This window comes from Pogona vitticeps, chromosome 3, assembly GCF_051106095.1.
Source record: "Pogona vitticeps strain Pit_001003342236 chromosome 3, PviZW2.1, whole genome shotgun sequence".
Taxonomy (NCBI): Eukaryota; Metazoa; Chordata; class Lepidosauria; order Squamata; family Agamidae; genus Pogona; species Pogona vitticeps.
This window is the reverse complement of record NC_135785.1, coordinates 73951427-73974434: the sequence shown is the minus strand read 5'-3', so window position 1 is coordinate 73974434 and position 23008 is coordinate 73951427. Positions and strand designations below refer to the sequence as shown.

General features: G+C 37.1%; 2 protein-coding genes across 7 annotated transcripts in view; one reads left to right on the top strand and one right to left on the bottom strand.

Moving 5' to 3' along the window:
* Positions 1 to 23008, bottom strand: part of DOCK1 (dedicator of cytokinesis 1) — a 489282-nt gene that overhangs the window by 269857 nt on the left and 196417 nt on the right. The window lies entirely within an intron of this gene.
* Positions 1 to 23008, top strand: part of INSYN2A (inhibitory synaptic factor 2A) — a 70105-nt gene that overhangs the window by 8036 nt on the left and 39061 nt on the right. For all 4 annotated transcript variants that reach the window (XM_078391205.1, XM_078391204.1, XM_020791495.3 and 1 more), the window contains 2 exons: positions 8228 to 8309; positions 12898 to 14104. In XM_078391205.1, the coding sequence (XP_078247331.1) occupies positions 8240 to 8309; positions 12898 to 14104 (1277 nt within the window). In that variant the 5' untranslated portion in view covers positions 8228 to 8239. The remainder of the gene's footprint in view (positions 1 to 8227; positions 8310 to 12897; positions 14105 to 23008) is intronic.

Sequence of the window (23008 nt, the reverse complement as noted above, 5' to 3'; positions counted from 1 at the left end):
AGTGAGCTCCCGTCGCTTGTCCCAAGTAGATAAATAGGTGCCACCACAATGGGAAGGTAATGGTGTTCCGTGTCTAGTTGCGCTGGCCACATGACCACGGAAATTATCTACAGACAAAAGCTGGCTCTACAGTTTGGAAACGGGGATGAGCACTGCCCCCTAGAGTTGGACACGACTCGACTAAACGTCAACGGGTACCTTTATCTTTATACATGTTTACTCCGTGGGACTTACACTCATTTATTTACATGATTGTACTGTTGTAACTGCACAGTGCCATCCAAATTTACTCAAAAGTAAGTCATGTCATGTTCAGAGGGACCTCTCCTCAGAAAATTATACATAGGATATGAAGGTATTTTTGACAGCAGATTTACAAATGAAACAACATGTATTTCAGTGATAGAAAACATGTACACTGAAAATGTACCATATATTTTGTCTGATTTGGAAAAAACACAAATCTTTAGCAACATGCTCAAAGTTGAAACTGAAGAAGCAGTATATCTAAACATAATTTACCTAACTTAGTAGTTTCATGGTTAGCATCTAATTCAACAAGAATATGAAAAGAATAATTCTGAATAAGTTTATCCCATTCTAAATAGCTTTTTGCCCAGAACCCAGAAGTTACAAATTACTTCTGTTATGTAATGATCTATGAATACCATCCACTTCATTTTATACCATATCTTACTTTTCAAACATGACAAATTTGATAGCAATCACTGTTGCTGTGATCAGTAGGTGAAAACACATTGACAAGATCAATTCAGAAATCATTCAAGTGACTTTAAGGGCTAAAATAGAAATGGCAATAATCATTCATGGTCTAAAAAACAGATTTTAAAGTTCTCAGGCACCTCTGCTCTGTCAATGTTACTTGTATACTTGAATCCATAATAGCTTAAGTTTAATTAAGAATAGCTGGCAAATCAGACCAATTTGTCCTAGTATGTTACTTCAAAAGTATAGTTATACTTTTCATAGGTTATACTTTTCATAGTTATACTTTTCATATAAGGTTGTCTACTCTAGAATAAAGCTACAAACATTGTGATGTAACAGCTGTTGCAGCCAAACTATATATTGAATTACTACTATGATGGTTCGCTGCTTTAAAATGATCGTTTATCCATCCCACCCCAACATGAGTGAGTAGCTTATCATCTGAATTTTTTTAATTGCACTGTAATCATGTATTCATTTTATTTATTAATTTGTAAGATTTATATCCATATTTCAAACACAAGGTTTTCCAAGATGACTTGCCATGTAAAGTAGAAACATGTACAACACAGTCACAAAATGTTACAACACAGCGCAAAGACACAACTAATTTTGGTCCCAATGATGTCATTGGATCAGCTGTAGCTAAGAATAATATGGGATCTAACCCTAAGAGTTAAAAAGTAGAACAACTATTACCAACTGAAGCAGCAAAGTGCAAACTTAAAACAACCCAAAACCAAGCTTAATGAAGAAGATCATTCTACAGGTTGGCACTATTAACGGAAATGCCCAATCTCCCTACTGTTAGGAATCAGCGAAAGATAACTACAGTTGAGACCAAATTCTTACTGAGCCTTCAAATCTATAAATCACTGCAAAGAACAGAACACAACAAGCTGGTACCACTGGTATCAAAATCCATTTTGAAACATTGCTGCAGCCATCATGCTAAAGATGAAAGGGAGTGTTTTTAAAACGATCTGTAAACTCAATAAACATACAAGCTACAAAGCAGGGGTCTTTTTGATTTAGACTTCATTCATATACTTTGATTAGCACTTTTAGAAGAGGTAGCCATGTTAACCTCTGTTTATATATCAGGCCAAAAACAAATTCAAAAAATAAAGAAGATAAAAATGTTGCAGCACTTTACATACTAACTGCTATATTAAAGCTTGCCTTAAAATTTATCAGTTTGTCTTTAAGGTATCACATTTTTCTCTTCCTTTTTTGTTTTTTTGTTTTTGGCCTGATGTGTTAGATTTGCACAGAATACCAGAGCTACAGGCATACATAATGACAAATTAACCAGCTGATGTGCGATTCTTGATGCCTATGACTTTAGTCATGGAGTTTCTATTAAAGTATGTATGGTGTTTTCATCCAAACAACACATCTGGATAAGGGCATTACTCCAACTGACAAACAAGTTCAGAATTCTACAGAACTACTTCATTTTCAGCCTCCTACATAATAAGCAGCCATCATATAATGACAAGAGTGGATGATGCAGGGGGGTACAGGCCATGATCAGAGACCTTCTCATGGAACTTTCATCACTTCACACTTCAAAAATACTTCTATTTACTCACCGTAAAGATTCACACATTTCAGAGTTTTTACCACATCTCATTTTTTATTTCTGTGATCTTCCTCATCTGCTGAAGATGTAGTTAGAGGCTATTTGAATCTGACAAAGGGCAAAAGTAGTATTCTGTGTATAATATCTGGCCTTCTTGTTTCCATGGAGACAGGAATAGGTTGGGGAAAATGGACTTAGCTCCATTTGTTTAGAGAGAAAAGGGATAGTGGCTGTGGTAGAATAACACATGGTCATGAATGGAACTTAACTAGGATACGGTAATTATTAAACTTACAAATAAGGCTGTGTAGCAGTTGAAGTAGAATTTATGAATCCAGCTACTCCATGATAAAATGAGTGGCCAGCAGTACATTAAAAAATAGTGGTGATTCATGACTATTTCTTGAACCATGGTTTTATGTACAAAAACTTCACATGCAACAGAGTGTGAGACATTGTTCTGATGTGAACAATTGTCCAGGACCAGCCTCACATCTGTATTAAATTTGCAGGTAGCAAAGTTGCCCTTCTCTCACATGTATCATTACAATGATACATTAGGAAAACAAGATGAATTAACCCCTCTTTTCCCATTGCCAGTGCTGAGACAGAATTTACTCTTTAGCACATAGCCAACTTTCTTATAGTCACATACTGCAATGCAGCCTTTGAAGACGGTCTGTCAACTGCAACTGGCTGTATGGCTGGTAAATGGTGCCGCCGCACGGACTCATATCATACCGGTTCTGAAAAATTTACACTGGCTGCCGGTTGCTGCTCAGGCCCAATTCAAAGTGCTTACTTTGACATATAAAGCCCTGAACCGCTTAGGACCTGGTTACCTAAAGGACGGCCTTCTTCCATACGAGCCTGCCCATCCTCTAAGAATAGGCCAGGAGGCCCTTCTGAAGGTGCCATCCCTTAAAGAGGTGAGGGGGATGACATGCCAAAATAGGGCGGTCTCAGCTATTGCCCTCCCCAACTTCGGAACGCCCTCCCTATAGAGATCTGCCTGGCTCCAACACTTTTGGCTTTTCAGCCAGGCAAAGACCTTTCTGTTTAGCCAGCATTTTAATTAAACAGTATTCTCTAGCTGGCCATATGAGCAGCAGGATTTATTAATATTAATGTTTTAATGATTGTTTTTAATACAGGATATTATATAATATTGGCAATTTTTAATGTTTTTAAAGTTTTAATATTGTTGTACACCGCTCAGAGACTGGTAATGGTGTGGCTAAAAAATAATGTAAATAAATAAATAATAAATAAATAAATACTCAGTTGTCCCTGTTACTTCAAGTTGGGAAGACTGGTTCAGTCGTGTTCCATTATTATTAATTTTTATGGCATGCTTTTTAAAACATCTGAAATACGCGACATAAAATAAAGTTATAATAAATTGTTTTACCTCCACATTAAGAGCAGCAAACAGATTTTTAATCCCCTCTATTTTCTAATTTACTCTCCATTGATTTTTGGATGGTTCAATACTGCAGAACAAGTTACTTTCTTTCGCTGTTTTCTTCTGGATGATGGTGGGGTTGGGACTATAGCAGACCTTGAATTGACATTCCATCACAACATGGGAAACTGGTAATATGACAAAAGTCTCAGGGTAATCAAAAGTTTTTGCATTTTGTATTTACTTTAGTAACTAATAACAATGTATACTATTGTTCTCATAATGTGTAAACTAGTGCTAGTGATATTTAATATTTCTAAGATTTTTTAGGGACAGGATCATTGGATATTCTGGACCACAGATACCATAAATCTCCATTCTGGGAATTCTGCCTATTTTACAAATACCTACAAGTGATGCATCTGGAGAAAAGGCCTAAACTGAAAGTCTTTGAGGCTTAGCTAGGCCTAGCTCCACCAAGCTTCTTGTTCTTGCCCCAAAGTTATCTGCGAGTTTCCCTTATGAGCAGAAAGCTTGGGCAGAGCTAGGCCTAGCTAGGGCTTAAAGCCTTCCAGTCTAGGCCTTTCTCCAATAACATTTGATGTCTGTAAGGTGTCTATAAGGTAGGAGGAACTCCTGCTATGGAGAATTAGCACATCCCATCCTTAGCTGGCTATAAGTATACATAGGTAAACTGAGGGCTTGTCCAGCTAGAGCGTTGGTCTAATAAAAGTAGTTTTCAGCAACAGTCCTTTCCCCCCCCCCCCCAGCTGATCCGGTCTCATGAGCTTAATGCCATCCATGTTTTTCTCTTGCCTTCCCAAGCTTTTTGTTCTTGCTGTGAAGGTGGTTTGTTTTCGTCCCGAGATACATTCTGATGGGTGGAGTGCTACAGCACTTCCTATGGCAAGTTCATTTTGAAGCCCCAATTTGGAGGCTTTTAGTTAGAGCTTAATTAGCTTTAAATTTGGGGGGAACCCTGCCCTAGGCAGAGCTGCAGTGGCGAAGCAGATTTATAACAGCATACAAGGACTTTGATCCCTAGAGAAGTTATTTTCCAAAAGGGGACGTGCAGTGTAGATGCAAATATCAACAAACTGCAAACCGTGACCAGCTGTGTTCATTTGTGTGGTACATCTGCCTGATCACTCAGTGAAGCAGATTATAAAACCAACATTTATTTTCAAAACTAAATGAGAAGATGTAGTTTAGTAATTTGTTTATTAAAGGCACAATATGAATTTTTTAAAATCTCTTCTGATTCAGTGGATCAGCATAAATTCTATACTGGACTTCTTCCAAAACAAAAAACCCTGCTCACTAAAAAGCCAATCCCTTCTAGAAAGGCTATTTGCTTTTAGGAACACTTAAAAAATCTAACCCTTTCTAGAAAATTTCCTCATCCTGAGGATGTTGGCCCTGTCTGATTGAAGTATTCTAGGCCAAAACCTAACCTGCTGCTTTTTTAGTTAAGCCCTATCTGGCTCTTAACTGTCAGTCTAAATTGTGGATCTGAGTTTCCCACTAGACTGGTATGCCTCTGCTATGACATAATTGGCTAAGAAACGTTCAAAGGGACAAAGAATTTACCTGTCTGTCATACCTGGCCCTAGCACGCCAAGCAAAAAGTCCAACTGCAGTTAAACTAGCCATTTGGAATGTTTTCAGGACTGTTACAGGAAATATGTTCCTTGACACAAAGTGAGCATACCTCTGACTTCAGCAGGTCATTTTTTTTTTCATTTAACATAATACCAGGATCTACCACTCAGAACTAGATGCAGAATAGTGGCATGAGGGTAGAAGAGTTTGCAAAAGAATAGGGTTGGTGATAAGCATTCAGAAGTTTTATGGCCTAGAAAACCACACAAGACCTGACCAGTGTATTTAGAGATAAAGAGGAATATAAAAACAAAAGGGGCGTGGTGGCGCTGTGGGCTAAACCGCAGAAGCCTGTGCTGCAGGGTCAGAAGACCAAGCAGTCGTAAGATCGAATCCACGCGACGGAGTGAGCGCCCGTTGCTTGTCCCAGCTCCCGCCAACCTAGCGGTTCGAAAGCATGCAAATGCGAGTAGATAAATAGGGACCATCTCGGTGGGAAGGTAAACAGCGTTCCGTGTCTAAATCACACTGGCCATGTGACCACGGAAAGATTGTCTTCGGACAAACGCTGGCTCTATGGCTTGAAGAGCGGGATGAGCGCCGTCCCCTAGAGTCGGACACGACTGGACAAAAATTGTCAAGGGGAACCTTTACCTTTACCTTTACCTTATAAAAACTGACAGACAAGCAAGGAGACTGGAGTATGTTGGAAAATACCATGAAATGATGGCATTTTCAAGTATAAATTCATTTTATAAACAGTATACTGAGCTTCATTGATGTTCAGCAGATCTGACAAAATGTCTTGAAACTGTTCAGCACCAGAAAGAAAAAAAAGAGTAGTTGATGTAGCTCATTCAATAAATTCTGGATCCATCCTTCTCCCAGCTGCTCTAATGCTCTTTGAATTTGTCATTTTTTAGATCAGAAAGCACAATCACAGTCCAGAACAAAGGACTTAAGGCAAATGGAAATGTCCCTATTTCTTGTTGCTTTTCAAATTGTTTTTGAAGCTCTTCCAAGTTGGAAAAACATATTTACCCATGGAGCAGAATCTGTATGGGGAAAAAAATAAAGCCTCACTGGAGCATGTCTCTCCAGCAGCAGACTGTATCAGAATGTCTGTATTGGGGTGTGTGTTCATGATTGGGGCTGCATGAATCTTCCATCTGTGTCCAAAAGATGGAATCTAGCCAAAGTCCAAAGCCTTCCGTACTTAACTTTTATAGCCTTATTTAGGGGAGCTGAGAATGTGGCTGAGGTACAATTGCTTATAGCTCTGAATGGCATGCAACATTGTCAGGATAAGATGTGTTTCTACATTTTGAGGAAATATGATTCCTTTGAAATGTTGAATTGCTCAGTTATCAGTACTAGGAATGTAATCTTTTGAATTTGCTAGCAGAGGAGTATCATCACCCTGCTTGCGCACTCAGAAGCCTCAGCCTTCTCTAGATCAAAATCACAAATCGAGCTTCTCCAAATTAAAGTCCTGCTTTTAAGATCCAAGCAGAAGGAACAGCCAACACTTGTAGTTCATCATGAATGCTGACCTGGAGAACAGATTCTCCCATCCTCGACTCAGATATATCCAGTTCTACCTTGATCTAAAGAAAGACTTTTTTTAAAAAAAAATGCAATTTCTGCTATTTTCTACAGCAAAACATCAACTTGCATTTAATCTTGGTTGTAATTGTTTGGATAGTAAGAATTCAATAGTCAGTAGAAGAAGACAGCCCTATAAAACCAAGGCTACTTTAACTTGAATTGTAAATGAAACATAAGCAAGTCAATCTCTTCTAGATGTGCATGTACCAGGTTCTTTAAAGGTAGTTCTTCAGTTGTCTGTCTTTCCTGTTACTGCTACAAACTGAAGGATCTATAACATATGGATCTCTTTCTAATTTAATGTTAAAAATGTTTTTCTTTGAACAAAAATGCATGCAAAGCTACTTGCCTGTAATTAGATTATGATTTCCTGATTTCAACAATACGTTCAATAACATTTCTAACAGGTGAATGAATTAAAAATATTAAAAGGTAATAAATTAAAATATTTCAGGAAATAGCTGACCTGAAACATATTTGTGTACTCTGACATACTAGTCAGAATCCTATTGGTGTTCGTGTCAATTCTGTGTAATTTGCAGTAACTGGCTTGGTTTAATTGATGAAGTGTCAAGGTGCTTTTAAGTTGTGCCCTTAGGCATATTACATGACATGCAATTGAGATGTAACCTAGCGCTTGTTAAATAGTGACAATTAGTTGTAGAAAGTTATGCAAAGCTTACTCAAATACCAATAGGATTCTGGCCACTCTTGTTCTGGGTGTCTTACATGGTTTCAACCATTACTTGATTAACATTTTAAAAAGTTGTTTCTAAAGAGTAACATATTTTATTTTACACAATAGTTGCCTTATTGCCTATAATTCAATCAAAAAATGTCACAGTGTTCATCTAAGAGATTTTGCATGGAGTAATAATTAGATTGTGCTGCACATAATTTAAAAAAGATATTAAAGACCTACATTTTTGTTACATTTAGACAGTCAAGAAAGATAAATAAAAAAACTGCAATGAGGTGGCACAAATATTGCAGCATCATAATTGTAGAACAATACCACAATATTTACTTAACCTCTGCTGTCTTAAAGTGATAAATTGTGTCTCTCTAACATCTGAATGTTGCCAGAAGTAGAATCTAGTAAATTCTAATGTAATTTAAGGAATAATAATAATAATAATAATAATAATAATAATAATAATAATAATAATGATGATGATGATGATGATGATGATGATGATGATGATGATGATGATGATGATGATGATGATGATGATGTTCTTGTTGTTGAAAGATAGAGAACATACAATCCATTGGTCATGCAATGTGTTATATTTTAGGTGAGTGGCACGATGGCTAAGGGAGCTGATAATGAGATGTGGCATCTTTCATCTCCACCCTCGCAATCCCTCAGTGATGAAGGTAAGAAAGCAGCATGATAACTAAATATTAATTTTTCCTTCCCAGCAGAGCTCTTATTATTTTCAATGCTTTCCAGCCCCCCATCCCAACATGTGATATATTTTTAGAAATCTTAAATGAAAGAGGTATGACTTGTCCAAGGCTCAGTACAAGTCAAATACTGAGCTGAAAAAGAAATATAAGATCCACTTAAATGGGGAGGGCTGCTCTATGAGTGGTTCTTATTTATTGATATTATAGCAGGAATTTATGTGATCCTACTTCACATGGTATTTTTGAACCTTACTCTTTCCTAATACTTCTTCTGTATGATGGAGAAGTCTTGTGGTGCAGAATTCTGTCATGCAGAGGCCTAATCATATGTAGCTGAGAAACCCACAATTTATTTCAGACCTTCCCCATCAACATACAGGGAATGAGGTGGAAGGGTTATAGCTGGAATATTGATCTCTATCTTCACTATGTGTTTATTAGTGTCTGAATAGTGCTCTTGTTGAATCTACCTTGTTTATACTTTTTATATACTGACTAAAGGTTAGAGAAAAGTAGGAAAAAATCTATCATTAATAAAGGACTGTGATCATAAAGCTAACAGAGTTCAGAATATTCTTATTAGGGATATGTACAAAAAGCAGTATTTACCACATAGATCATGATGTGCATTTAAAAGTTGCATGCCAAATATTGCTTGCATATACAGTACAGTAGATAAATGACATGGTCTCTTAATACGTGTACTTTTAACCTTATGTGAAAAGATTTTTTTAGATTTCCTGTCCAGAGTATTTTGACCACCTGACCAATAAAGCCTTCTGTGACTAGCATCACCAGTCATGCAGAAGTGTTTCGTATTATCAGTTATAGCAGTGGTTCTTAACCTTTGTTACTCGGATGTTTTTGAACTGCAACTCCCAGAAACCCCAGCCAGCACAGTTGGTGGTGAAGGCTTCTGGGAGTTGCAGTCAAAAACTCCTGAGTAACCCAAGGTTAAGAACCAGTGATTTATAGGACCCCTTTACAAGGAGAAGTCAGGAACTGAGCCTCGGACACTAACTATATCCTACATGTAGTCTACCACTAAGCTGTGTTTCATCAACATCATACTGTTCTTCAGAATAATATTTGTTTCATAAAACACTGAGCTTGCTGCTTACTATCACACCTTGGAATGTTAAAACTCTTCTCCCATACCTAAACTATGAAACAAATTCTGCATACAGTACTTCTGTTACAGATTGAAATCCTGTAGTAAATTGTGATTAGAGTGAAATTACAGAAGAGGTGATTTACCAAATCCTCACTGATTCAGTGGGCCTATACTTGTGACTTACTACTGGATTTCAGTCATTCGATAACCCAATGAAAGGTTTACTGTCTGCATACAACTGAATCATAATCCAAGGACTCAGAGTCAGAAGATTTCTAAAACAAAGTCTTCCTGAATTCTGGTTTGTGCTCATGTTGAATGATTTTCATGAACATGAACAAAATATAAAATCCATAATAAAAAAAGGCCAAAGTAGTTTAAAGTCTCTTTAAAACACCAACATTTTGTTTTATTTCATAGCAAGAGACATAAAGAAGTGAGTTCCATAATTGTCCCCTCATAAAACTGATCACAAAGTCTGAACCACCAATTTCCTGTTACATGTTTAATCAAGATAACTGTTATTGCAGACCAAGAGTAGGCAAGCATCATTGGGTTCCCTTGTACCAACATCCTCCTCCAATTTTTAAAGTATATATGTTATTTTATGACAATTTATTTATTTTTCCTCACAAAGGCTGAAATCCTGTTGCACAGTTGTGCTAATTTTAGAGGTGAACTGCTGCAAGTGGAGAAATTTCACTGTGCCAAGTTGTACAGCTCAGTATGTGACAGATAAGATTAGGGGAGATTTCTTAGCTCACGGCAGTTAGCTTCCACATGTCTTTAGTGGGCAGTTGTATTGGTTTGCCATAACCCAGATAATCTATTTGTGCTCTTGCCTCAGTGCTTGCATAAAATGGGAACTGTATTGAGAAGTCTTCCAGGGATGGAGTGGGTTCTTGTTTTTTTTTTTTTTCCAGACAAAGCACTTTAAGATCTTAGGATAAAAATTGCTACATAGAAGAAAAACACCCATTCAGCATAACAGGTGGTTATCAGAAGCACATATTTTACAGAACAAATGCCTGAGACCAGGTAGAGTTCTCTTTGATCAACTTCAGTTATATTGTGCCTAATCAGTGAGAAAGAATTTGCAGGAAAAAATATATATTAAAGAGGTGTGTGAGGGTGAGATTCAAGATCTTGAACATCTTTCCTACTGCCAGAATAAATTGTGTGAAGCCTTTTGAGTTTATACTCCTGCTCTGCTGGTTGAGATTCAATGCATACTCTATTCCATCTTCAAGAATAAAGTTGCTCATTAAAGTTCCAGAGGTTATAAGCAAGCACTTAATTGCTTAGGTAAGATTGACCTTAAGAATATGCTCCTCCTTCTCACCAAATAATTTCTTCTATCCAGTATTCTTGTTTGATTAATAGAGGAACTTTTCCTTCTTTACCCTCCCTATGCTGCTGTGTGCCTCAAACAAAAGATGGAAATGGTTATGAAACGTTAGAGACATAAGGGGCTTCACTACTTTCCATCTTTTATTTATGTTACCTCACTCAGTTCTCCAAATCTTTCAGTAGGAGTTATTGCCTCCCAAGATTTTGAATGGCCTGGTTAGGTTGTTCCACTGTCTGTTCTTTTTAAAGCCAAACTATGGTTTTTGTAATTTTCAAGTAAACCACCCACACAACTACTATAAATAATGGATCAAATATGGCTGAATTCTTTCTTCATACAACCTAATATAGTTTCTCAGAAACCAGCTGCCCCCTCCCTCTTATTTCAACAATCAAATTAACTCTGCCACCTTTTAAATACTCTTAATGATTGATCATAGTATGAGTATGAAATAATCAGTATAAGGCTCTAGATTTGCTGCTTATAATTAAGATTTTCTTATTTAAATGTGCCTGTTAGATGAAAATTAGTTTCACTACAAATACAGCATGGTCATTTTCCATCATTTATTGATTTATTGATTGATTTGATTTGATTTATATACCGCCCACCTGGCAGCCAGGGCCACTATAATACTGATACTTTGTTATTTAAAACTAAAGAAATTTATATTGCTCCAGTGCCATTAAACAAGAAGCACAGCCTTAGAATCATTAGGTTTGCTTTCCTTTTCTGCAAAGAAACAAAAAGGTTTTTAAAATCTAGATGACTGCTCAAGCAGAGTGACATATCCCCTAAAATTGTTCCTGGAATATGATTCCATCATACAAACCCCACTTATCTCCATTGACCATATAAAATTACTAGTTGTACATACGTCTCTGTTCATTCTAAATCTAAAACACTTCAATACAGAGTATGGTGTTCATGCATTTTCTGTCATTTCTTCAGATAATCAAAAACCCAGTATAGACAAGTGAATGTTGTGTCTAATAAGAACCTTTTAACAAAATGGAATGTTAAAAGTATCTACAAGAAAGTGTTAGTTAAGTGTGTTCACATATTTCGGTGGGAATCACCCTGTAAAACAAAAGTGCTCCACTTTTTGAGTAATACAGCTTCAAAAAGATTAAATGATGTATAACATTCTTTGTAAGCACTGTGTCACTTTCTATTTATGGCAGCTACCAAGGGGCAGCTGTCATCATCATCCCCTAAATGTAGAAGAAAAACACATTCCATATTCGGCACTAAAAGCACATGCCCAAGCACTTCTGCTACACTAATACATGTGTGAGCAATCCATATAAATTCATTTACATACCAGGCATGGAGCCTTTCTGTATTCACATCATTTCACAAAGACTGCTGTTGGCTTATTAAGCATCCATGGGATAGTCATGTTGGATGTGATGTGCTGGAGTAGTCCAGAGTAGATTCTCTAAATGTCTCTTCCATTGTGAATTCACTAAGTGGCCCTACACGAACCACTATTTGAGCATCCACTAATTTGCAGTCTAGTTACAGGTTGGTTTCTGATTTGTTTATCCAACCATACCTCCAAGGAGCTCACGGCAGCATATCGTCCTTGTCTCCACCCACCCTTTTAAAAAAAATCACAATGTACTTGTGAGACAGGTTAGATTGAGAGACAGTGTCATCCAGCAAGCCTGAGCAGGGCTTTGAATCGCATCCAAATCTAACCCACTGCATACAATATATTATGCTGATTCTCAACAGGAGAAGAATGGCGCATCTTACAAACTATTGTAAGGGGTTACTCAGATAATGTATGCAAAGATATATAGATTATTTTAAAAAACCACAATCAGAGGACACAGCTGAAATATTCTGGTTTTGTAGATCCAAGTCTAGCACTACCGATGAGATGACACTGGTTTTGTATGTACTCAGAAGAAAAACTAGATATTATAATGTGAGGAATCCCATAAGAGAAATTACGCACCTATGTTTTTGGCGGGGAAAAGTCCCTAAAAGTTTTATCTTCTTTTAAAGTTTCACCTATTTGAATTAAATTTATAGATAGTCAGTATAATTAAATTATTCCTGAACACTGTTTTTGAACACAGGAGCCATGGGGAGTAAAGAATCCAGCAAGTGCTTGCTTACAACCTCTGAGAGTGAAGTTGATTCAGCAACATCACTTGCCTTGGAGATGAAATATGCACTGGATCCCAACCGGCAGATCAAGAAAAGAAACAAAGCCCTGCAGGTAAGATTCAAAGACATCTGTGAGGCCCAGAACGAGCAAAGGGACAAACAGCTCTCTACATTACAGCAGGCTGACAAAAAGGAAGCAAAGCCTATCTCTTACAGAGCAGCTTACCGGAAATATATGACAGTGCCTGCCCGGAGATCAATCCCTAATGTTACTAAAAGTACAGGAGTTCAGACTTCACCTGAACTTAAAAAGTGTTACCAGACGTTCCCTTTGGACCGGAAGAAGGGAAGTATGATCAAAAGCATAGCCTCTGTTGACACCTTTCCAAGTCAAAACAATGGATTCTTGATGGATGTTAAAGATAAAGACAGCAAAATCTCAGGAGAGGCTGCTCAGTATAGCAAGAAAGTCACTGGATTTGTGACAGCTGAGTTTATTTCACATACTAATGAACGCATGAATGCAATAGAGCAGCCTTCTAGTGACAACTGTTCAGAAACGTGTAGAAGCACTGATTTGCACAGCTGTACTAAAGAACCTCCTTCTCTTCAAAACTCAGCAGTTTTTGTTTTAGAGGAGCCTGATTACCAGCTGCATGACAAAGCAAAACACTACACTGGGCCACTGAGGAATGAGGAGGCTAATTCATCCACTCACGGAAAAGTGTTCAAGACAGAAGTAGCTTCTGTCTACTTGCCTGCATCCAGTTCACACTTCTCTCAGACTGACCTGCAAAATTCTGCAGCAGGAGCAGGGAATGACTGGTCTCTGTGTCCAACGGAGGAGGACAAAAAAAGAACAGTGCATCTTAATGGTCTACAATCACAAGCCGTAAGTGCAGCCCAGGCCTGTTCAATGCAGGCACAGTGCCAATCAACTGAATGTAATGAACAGACCCTTCAGATACATGTTTCACCTATGGAAGGAAAACAGCCTTGTCAGACAGCAGTTGCTGTGAGTGAAGGATGTCAACAAATTGTGCCTCACACAGAAGTAGTAGACTTGAAAGCACAGCTACAGATGATGGAGAATTTGATCAGCTCAAGTCAGGAAACCATAAAGGTCTTGCTGGGCGTTATTCAGGAACTGGAAAAAGGAGAAGCTCACAGAGAGGGGTAAGCTGATCTTTCTTATTATGTATGCTATTATGTCTGGTTTGCTAAACTAGTTTGCATGTATTTTGCTAAGCAATTAACAGTTTCAATTGTATATTGATGAGTCCTTACATTTTATTCCAAAAGTGTCAGAAAAGCTATAAAAAGTATATTCAACTGTATTTGCATAGTGATGCCATATGAATTCAGAGTATTTCCAGAAATAATTATACCTGATTTGCTGTCATATCTGTAAGATATAATCCAGCATCTAGTCTGACACTAACATACTAACACTGCAGATGACCTTCAGTTTCATTTTGTTTCATATATATGTATATATATGTATATATATGTGTGTGTGTGTGTGCGTGTATATATATATATATATATATATATATATATATATATATATATATATATATATATATATATATATAATACATTAGCTTTTAGCACAACTGGGCTCCCAAAATAAGTATTATACAATATTATTGCTTCGAAAGTAATAGAATTAAAAGATCATAGTTCTATATATTTGTGTCAAATCAAAGGTTCATTTTAAAAATAGACTTGTCATTGACAGTCAGTTGCCCAGGGAATTTTTGTTCAATTATTTGCAAACAAAATTAGACTGGTAGAAAATAAAGTGGTAAAACTGACCAAAATATACAGGAGTGCCATTTGGCAGAAATGGAACACAGTTCATGCATGTTGTCCATGTTTTGTTCTACAATTTTCTGTTAAAGGATTACTCATATCTATATAGGCATAGCTATTTACTCAGGCTTAGCTAATTATGTCTTTATCTGATAATTGCAACTTCTGTTCTTTTGGCATCTCATACACATTCTCTTCCTTTACCCTTTTAAAGGCCCATTGTCTTCATTTGCTAGTTAATTTAGTGATAGCATTTAGCATACATACACTTTTCAAATTTATGATTGTTTGTTTCACACACCTCCACACTTTCTAAGCTCATTTTTCCCACCCCAGTAAACATCACCCTTTGACTCCTTCTAATGCTCTAAAATTAGCAGCATGTATTTGTTTTGTTCCTAGCTCCTGACGTTGTTTTCACTCCATGTAAGCAACTGAGCAGTATGTACATTAAACATATAATTATTTATGAAAATGGCAGCACGTTGTTTCCTGGAATGAATTTGTTAACATTTCAACATGTTCTTGGCCCAAGTGTGTTTATTTTAATCCTGCAACATCCCTGGAGTTTAGGGCTGCTTAAACAATTTTGATAAGCACTTCTAATTTCATCTGCTTCCCTTTCTTTCAACGTGAACATTCTTTGTTCATATCCAGTATGAATAAATGTTTATACCTTGAATGGGTGATGCTGAATTCCTCGGCCTATCAGTATTTCTACAACTGGAAAAATGTTACCAAAGTTTCCTTGTCTGAAAAAAATCTAAAGCCATTTCCTATGGGTATTATGCAGATCACCAGAGAGTTAAACAATTCAGGTGGTAACTCTGTACTCATTTATTTAGGAATAAACCCAATTTAACTCACTGTGGATAACTTATCAATGCACTCGTGCTGATCTCAAAAAGTAATACTTACAAGTCATTTTATATAGTACTGTGCTTTCTGGACCTTTTACAATAGGATCCTGATAGTTTCTACTGTATCAGTGGCTGTACAAACAATTGTGCCACTAGTTGCCCAGATAGCTGCATAACGGCATTGGCAACAGTGTGACTGCTTGCACAGCACTAAGTGCACATGTGGAAATCCACAGCAGGATCCTGGCCAGTGTGATTTACCAGTGTGCTTATTTTTTTAAAAACTATTGAAATGTTCATATTATCATAGTTCATCTTTTAATCTACAAGTCTAAAGTATTCGGTGGAAGCTTAAAACTATATATTTGCATCTTCTAGATTACAGATCTCATTAGAGAATTTAGTTTATCATTTTTATTAAATATTCTCCCTATTCTTCTGCTCATAAACCAACTGGAAACAGCTTGCAAATTATCTAAAGAAATAAAATACAAATAAAAACAAACTCCATAAAAACTGCAAAATGCAAATATTATAAGAAAGCCAGCTCTAAATACAGAATCCAATTACAGATAAAAACATTTCCTGATTCTTTCTGGAAAACACCACAATGAGACTGATGCATTTTTCTCAGGACAGAATTTTAGAGTGTGGCACCACCACTGAGAAGCCCCTGGCACTTGTGTTTAGTCATCTGACAGACTGAGAAAATGCCACAGAGAATGGGATTTCATAACATTCTGTATGGAAGCAAAATCCTAAAGGACCAAAGATCATTTAGAGAAGGAAGAGGCAATTTCTGGCCATCAGAAGTTGTTGCATTGCAGTTTTCATTAATATAAGGCAAGGCTGTCTGGCCACAACTTTCTCTAACTCGTGCACCACATGGGGAAAACAACTTTCATTTCCTCTTTGGCAACTGTCTGGCCACCAAAGGAGGATGCACACAGTGAAAGGCATCAGATGATGATCAATAAATCTTATATACTGTATTTGAACCACACCTTCCAGTAGTTTTCAGGCTTTTCATTTATATCACTTATAGGAAACCTGTTTTCATAGAACTTGCAAATTCTGCCTGTTGCAAAGAGTGCTAACACACACACATACACACAGGGGCAGAAGCTCAGTCCATGGAAGTTGTTGACAATCTGAACCACTGTCAAATGTGAACTGAACATATGACCTAGAATACGCTGAGCATTTTCCTGCAACTGCACATTGCAGGGAACAGCAGTGGCAGTAGTCAAGCTGTTTATGACGGAGCATTACCTGATATTAGTGATATTTTTGTTGGGAGGCTCTGCTATGTTTCTGAGGAAGCACTGACTTCTGCAGAATAGGCTGTTAACTACTGATCTAGTCCACCCTTTGTAAATAAAGTGTGTCTCATTTCTGTAATGCCTTTTTGTATCAAAGGCCATCCCAAGCAGTTCAGTCAAAAAGCATAAAAACAATTTAGAACATTAAATGGCAGCCTCTAACATAATGCATAGAACTTAGTTGAAAGTATGGATCTATACTGTCAGCCAGTTCAAAAGACTTTAAGACCTGTTCAGAAGCAGATAGAGGAGGCAAGTGTAAATCTTGTAAGAGGACATTCCTTAGAAAGGGACCATTGGTGAAAAGGTCAGTTTCTTTTACTGATCCACCTGAGAGAACCAAAAACTTGTTTAGCCTGCAAAGTAGGATGCCTGTGGCTCAGCCAGGAGCTTGGGCAAATTGATATAGATGGAAGGAGTGTTTCCAATCTTCATACTTACCAGACCATAATGTGCAGTCCAGGGTGTAATATGAAACAGTTAGTGTAACCACAAAGTATAATGGATAGATGATTTAAAAAACAACACAGCCCTATAATTATATTCGAAAGTCAAATGTGCACATTTTCCATAGAAGAAATAAATTCTGCAATTGTTCTAAAATGTGTTGAAATTTGCAATGTGGACCTCAGCAGTTTTGTGCAGTTTTCTTGAGAGGCAGGAATGATAAGATCTTCCCAGCTATTAACACATAGATGCAAGAAGATAAATATGACCATAGAATACATGAAGGAAGTTCTTTTCTTGCATGGAAAATGTGTGGCTTCCTCTAGCATTCTATAGTGATAGAAAAGACATTAAAGAGTACATAGATGAAGTAAAAGTAATACTGTTGGAGAAATACAATATTTATCAGGTTCAGTTAGACACAGAGAATTACATAATATGCCAGTGCAATCCAATCTGTCTCTTATAAACGCAATTCTTTTTTTCCATACCTTGTGCATTCACTTTAAAAATTGGCCTGTGAACATTATAATTCCAATGCCAAAAGAGTGGTTGGTTACTATTAGTGCTACTAAGTTGAGAAAAAAAGAAAGACAGCTCCATGTGTAATGTTTCACTGGCTGAAAAATGTAGCGCCCACTCCCTTTATAAAATTTCAGACATAACTTGTTGCTTTTCCATTTCTCAAGGTGAATTTTTTTAAAAAAATCACTTGAAGAAAATGCTGCAAGCCACTGGCCTGTGATAAAAAAACACATCTTCTTCCATCCACCTCATCTCCTCAGTATCCACAACAGAGCTACATGAGCCAGCACTTGAGCCATGCAATATTTTTCTTCCACAACTATAAAGTAACTAAAAGCGTCAGGAAATAGGTTGTTTCTCACAAAAACAAATCTACTGTTGTCTACTGTCGTTATTTACTGGGAACAGGAATTCATTATAAGAATTCATTTGAAGTGTAACATGTTTTATGCAAAGACTTGGTCTTGACACATATTGCTGCTTTCCCCCTCCTTAACTTTCCGTCACATGTAAAGTTCTTAACATTTTAGAAATTCAAATCTGAAACAGTCCCAATCACACTGCACCACAAAGATATTGAGTGAATTGAATTTTGTCCAGCAGAAATTCTCATGACATCATTTGCCTTTGTGTTTTTCCAGTTTCATTTAGCAAGCTAAAAAAGAGCTGCACCTGTTCTAAATAAGTTTTCTCATGTGTTGTTTTAAAAGTATTATATATGGCAAATGTCCTGCTATATTTCTTTTCCAAAGCCGGTGCTGAATTAGTGTCCTTCAAGTTTGTGTACATGTGAATATATTCCAACCATATACATGTTTAATTGTGTCGTTCTGGCCTTGAGCACAGTTTTTAAAAAACTGCTTCAGTGGGGACCTTTTTTGGAATGGCATTTTGCAGCAGAGTCTCCAGAACCAGATAGTAATCAGACAGAGAGCTCTGCCCTAATAATTTGCAAAAGGTTCCTGTTCAAGGGCAAAAAAAAAAAAAAAAAAAGATTAAGAAGTCACATGTGGTTTGGCCCAGGAGCAATGTTTTCTCCACAAATGCTTGTAGGATAGGCGGATGGGGTAGGGGGCAGTCTCAGAAGATATTAAAAAGACATTGCCAAGATAGAGGAAGAACATAGATAGATAATAGCACTAAAGAAGATGTAGACACAAGGCTTAAAATTGTTGAAATCAGTAATTAAGTGTAGTTGCTATGAAGGATCCACAAAGGCACCGTCTGTTCATCCATAGAGCCCGTTCATGTTGGTGTGGTAAAGGGGTTGCCTGGAGAAGAGTTCCTGCTGTCCTCCTGAGCCCAGAAGGGCCAACAGTCTCTTCAGGCACACTATGGTGGCACCTGAAACTAGCAGGAGGATTCCTAGCTAGTACAGAGAGAAGATGAGGCTTTACTGTGGCCAAGATTGAGTTGAGGCTCTTCACAACATTACACTGAGCATAGCAGACATTTTGCAAGGAAGTAGACATCTCTGATTTCTACTTTTCTCTAAAGCTGGAAGAACTTTGAAGCCACCACTGCCACAACATCCCAGCTTTGAGAACAAAGCAGTCATGCTGGGTTTGATCCTTGACATCAGAGAATGCGTGACAGTTCCCTCTGGTGAAGTCATGGTCTGCACAGGTTTGGACTGGGTATCAAGACTAGTAAAAAAAAATTTAGACTTCTCTGGTCTGGGTTTTGAATAAGACATGATTTTTCTTCCAAAAGCAAAGTGAGAAGATACAATGTAGCTTCTACAGTTGCAATAAATTTGATGTAAACATTGAGGTAAACTTTCTGTTTTTAGGAAAGACAGTAGCATTTAGTAGCTATTTTGCATTTTACAAACCAGCCATTAGCAGATGTTCATATTACTTCCCTTGTTGTTTCTTCAAAACAACCAAAGCACAACAAACAAAAGTTGATCCTTCCCCAGTTCCAACGATTCTAACTTGTGCGTGCTTTAATGAAACAAGGAGATGAGAACTTGGCGGACTTGCAGAAATTTAGTGGACGCCTCGAACAGCATTGACTGTGCTTATATTAATAGTAAACCTAGATCATCCTGATGGGGATACTAAAATAATTATCCAGATATCTTGGTCCATTTTTTGGGGGGTATACCAGTTATTCACTGTCAGTCTGACACCAATGAAATAGTAGCAACCTGCTATAATGACTGCACTGAACTACACAGGAGAGCAAGTACAGAAGAGAAAGCGACTGCCCGTCACCCTGCTAGGGTGGCCATTATTGCGTTGGCAAAAAGGAGAACATGGCTAGCCCAAAAGGCAGAAATTTTTCACCACAAAGGAGGCTGTTTTGCATTAAATGTGCATATGTTCATTTAAGCTACTACACACAAATATTATAAACAGGCATTGCTGGTATAATTTATAAAATCTATACAACACATTGTAGTGCAGAAGACTATGATTAGATGATTGCCTGAAGTCCTGGTATTGAGAGAAAATAATCATATGTGTGTGCCATCAAGTTGATTTCAACTTATGGCAAACTTTTTCATGGTTTTCTAGTTATAAAATACTCAGATATGGTTTACCAGGGCCTTCTGGGACTATATTGGGACCATATAGTTTGCCCAAGGTCACACAGGCTGGCTCTTCTTGTGGAGGGCATGGTAGGATATCAACGTCTCAGCCATTAGCTCTGCAGCCACGTACTTCATGTCAGTAAGCTATCGACCCAGCTAAAGATCGTTGTAAGATAAACAAATAAATATAGGATAGTGGTTATCAACTCTCTGTACTGTGCTCATGACCTGGGGTTCAATCCCAGGTAGCTGGCTCAAGGTTGACTCAGCCTTCTATCCTTCCGAGGTTGGTAAAATGAGTACCCAGCTTGCTGGGGAGGCAATGTGTAGCCTGCATAATTAACTTGTAAACTGCCCAGAGAGTGCTTGAAGCACTATGGGGCAGTATGTAAGCAGCATGCTTTGCTTTGCTTTGCTTTGTACTTTTTGCAGTTCATTGGATATGAATATGTATGAGTTCCTCAATTATAGCATAGTCCCTGAATGCTGTTTTAAGTTTGTTTTAAAAGTTTTAAATGGTTTTAATCATTCGATGTATTTTATTATTATTATTTATTTAATTTATATGCCGCCCACACTACCCAGAGGTCTATAGTAATTACTATTATAGTTTAATTATTTTAATGTATAATTTACTGTGTTTTTAATTCTATTTTTAACACCTTGAGTCCATTTATTGGAAGAAAAGCAGCCTATAAATTATACAAATAAATAAACATGGAAAATAAATAACATCCATTGTATGTTTAATATGTTAATTTCCTTAAAATAAATTTACTGAATATGAAACGCCATAAATTCTCACTGCTAGGCATTCAGAACAGAATACTTTATTTTTTAATTCATTAAAGTGTCTGTAGTCCTTAAATTCATTGTTTTCGTTAGATTCAGATGTCAAGATATACATCACAGTAACAGTGACAGGCTGACGTAACTGTCTGTATTGTACAGATTGTTATTCTATCAGCTTGGCTATCATCCTAAAACTGCTTTCTCTTTACTCAAATGTCTGTGGTATACACTGGAAACTTTCCAATATGTCAAATATAGACCACAGTTTCTTGGTATTATGTATTGTGTGCTTCTTAATTGAAAATGGGCTACAGAAGTTACATTTTTAAAACTCTACATAAAAATGCAAAAAGTTCCATCACAGTACACTGCACTATTACTATTGTTTTTGTGTGCCATCAAGTAGCTTCTGGCTGACAACTGTTTGAATTAGTACCCTCCAAAAAAGGTCCTACAAGGTTACAACCTTGCTCAGCTCTTGGAAACTGAACACTGAGGCTTCCTTTATTGAGTCAAACCATCTCATATTTGGTCTAAATCTTTTCCTGCTGACTCTAACTTTTGATGACATTACTGTCTTTCTCAATGAGTTGCTTTTTTCAGCCTGAAGTAGAGTAACCGCAGTTAATTCATTTTTGCTTCTAGCACCAATTCATTTGTTTTTCTGGCAATCCATAGTACCCGTAAAGCTCTGTTTTAACACCATATTTTGAATGAATCAAGTTTTCAGTAATGAAGGAATCCTAACTCCTTTATTTAGTGTATAGCTTTCATACCCATACACAGAAAGTAGGAATGCCACAGTATACATGATCACTGCCTTGGTCACCAGAGATACAATCTTTCTCTTGAGAGTATTTTCTAGTTCCTTCACAAACTGCCTTTCCCCAGTCTCAGGCTTCTTCTGATTTCTTGACTGCAATCTCCATTTGGGTTGATGTTTGAACCAAGGTATAGAAAATGTTTAACAAAATCAATGTTTTCATTGCAAACATTAAAATTACACAATTTTTTTATAATCATCGTTTTTGTCATGAATAGCTGCAGTATTGCTTTTGCACTTCCTTCTTTCATCTTCATCAACAGTTGTTTCAAGCCACTGCTGTGTTCTGCATGTCTTAAATTGTTGACCCATCTGACACCTATATTCACTTCTCCTTTATCTGGATCTAATCCATATTTGTTCATAATATATTTTGCATAGAGATGGAACAGGCAGGGAGATAAAATGTACCTTTGTCTGACACCCATGTCTATGGGAAACCCTTCTGTTTCTCCATATTCTGCCCTAACAGTAGCTTCTTGTCCAGAGTATAGGCTAATGCATCAGCACAATCAATTGCTGAGGCACATTCATGTCTTTTATAAATGTTTTGCTGTAATCTCCAAAGCATAGAGTGATTTTTCTCTCAGTAGCCAACATATATTTGCAATATGACCTGTGATCTTTCTTTGGGTCTTATAATAGAGTATTCAAGGTAAGAAGTATTTAGAAGTGGGTTATCTTTGCCATCTTCTTCATACTGATAAGAAAAGTTAGGTTTTCACCATTATGGTCCATGAAAGATTATCCATTCTGCTGATATGATGGTTACTCCTCAAAGAGATGGATGCACCTTAATCTGGTGTTTCAGCTTTAACAATTCTGCCTTCGGTGTCTATACTAGGAGTCCAGTCTCATATGTGAGTCTAGCCTCCTGTCAGTTTGCCTGATACATTCACCACATTAAAGTATGCATCTGGGGGAGACACACCATTATACTGGTGCTGTCTTCATACA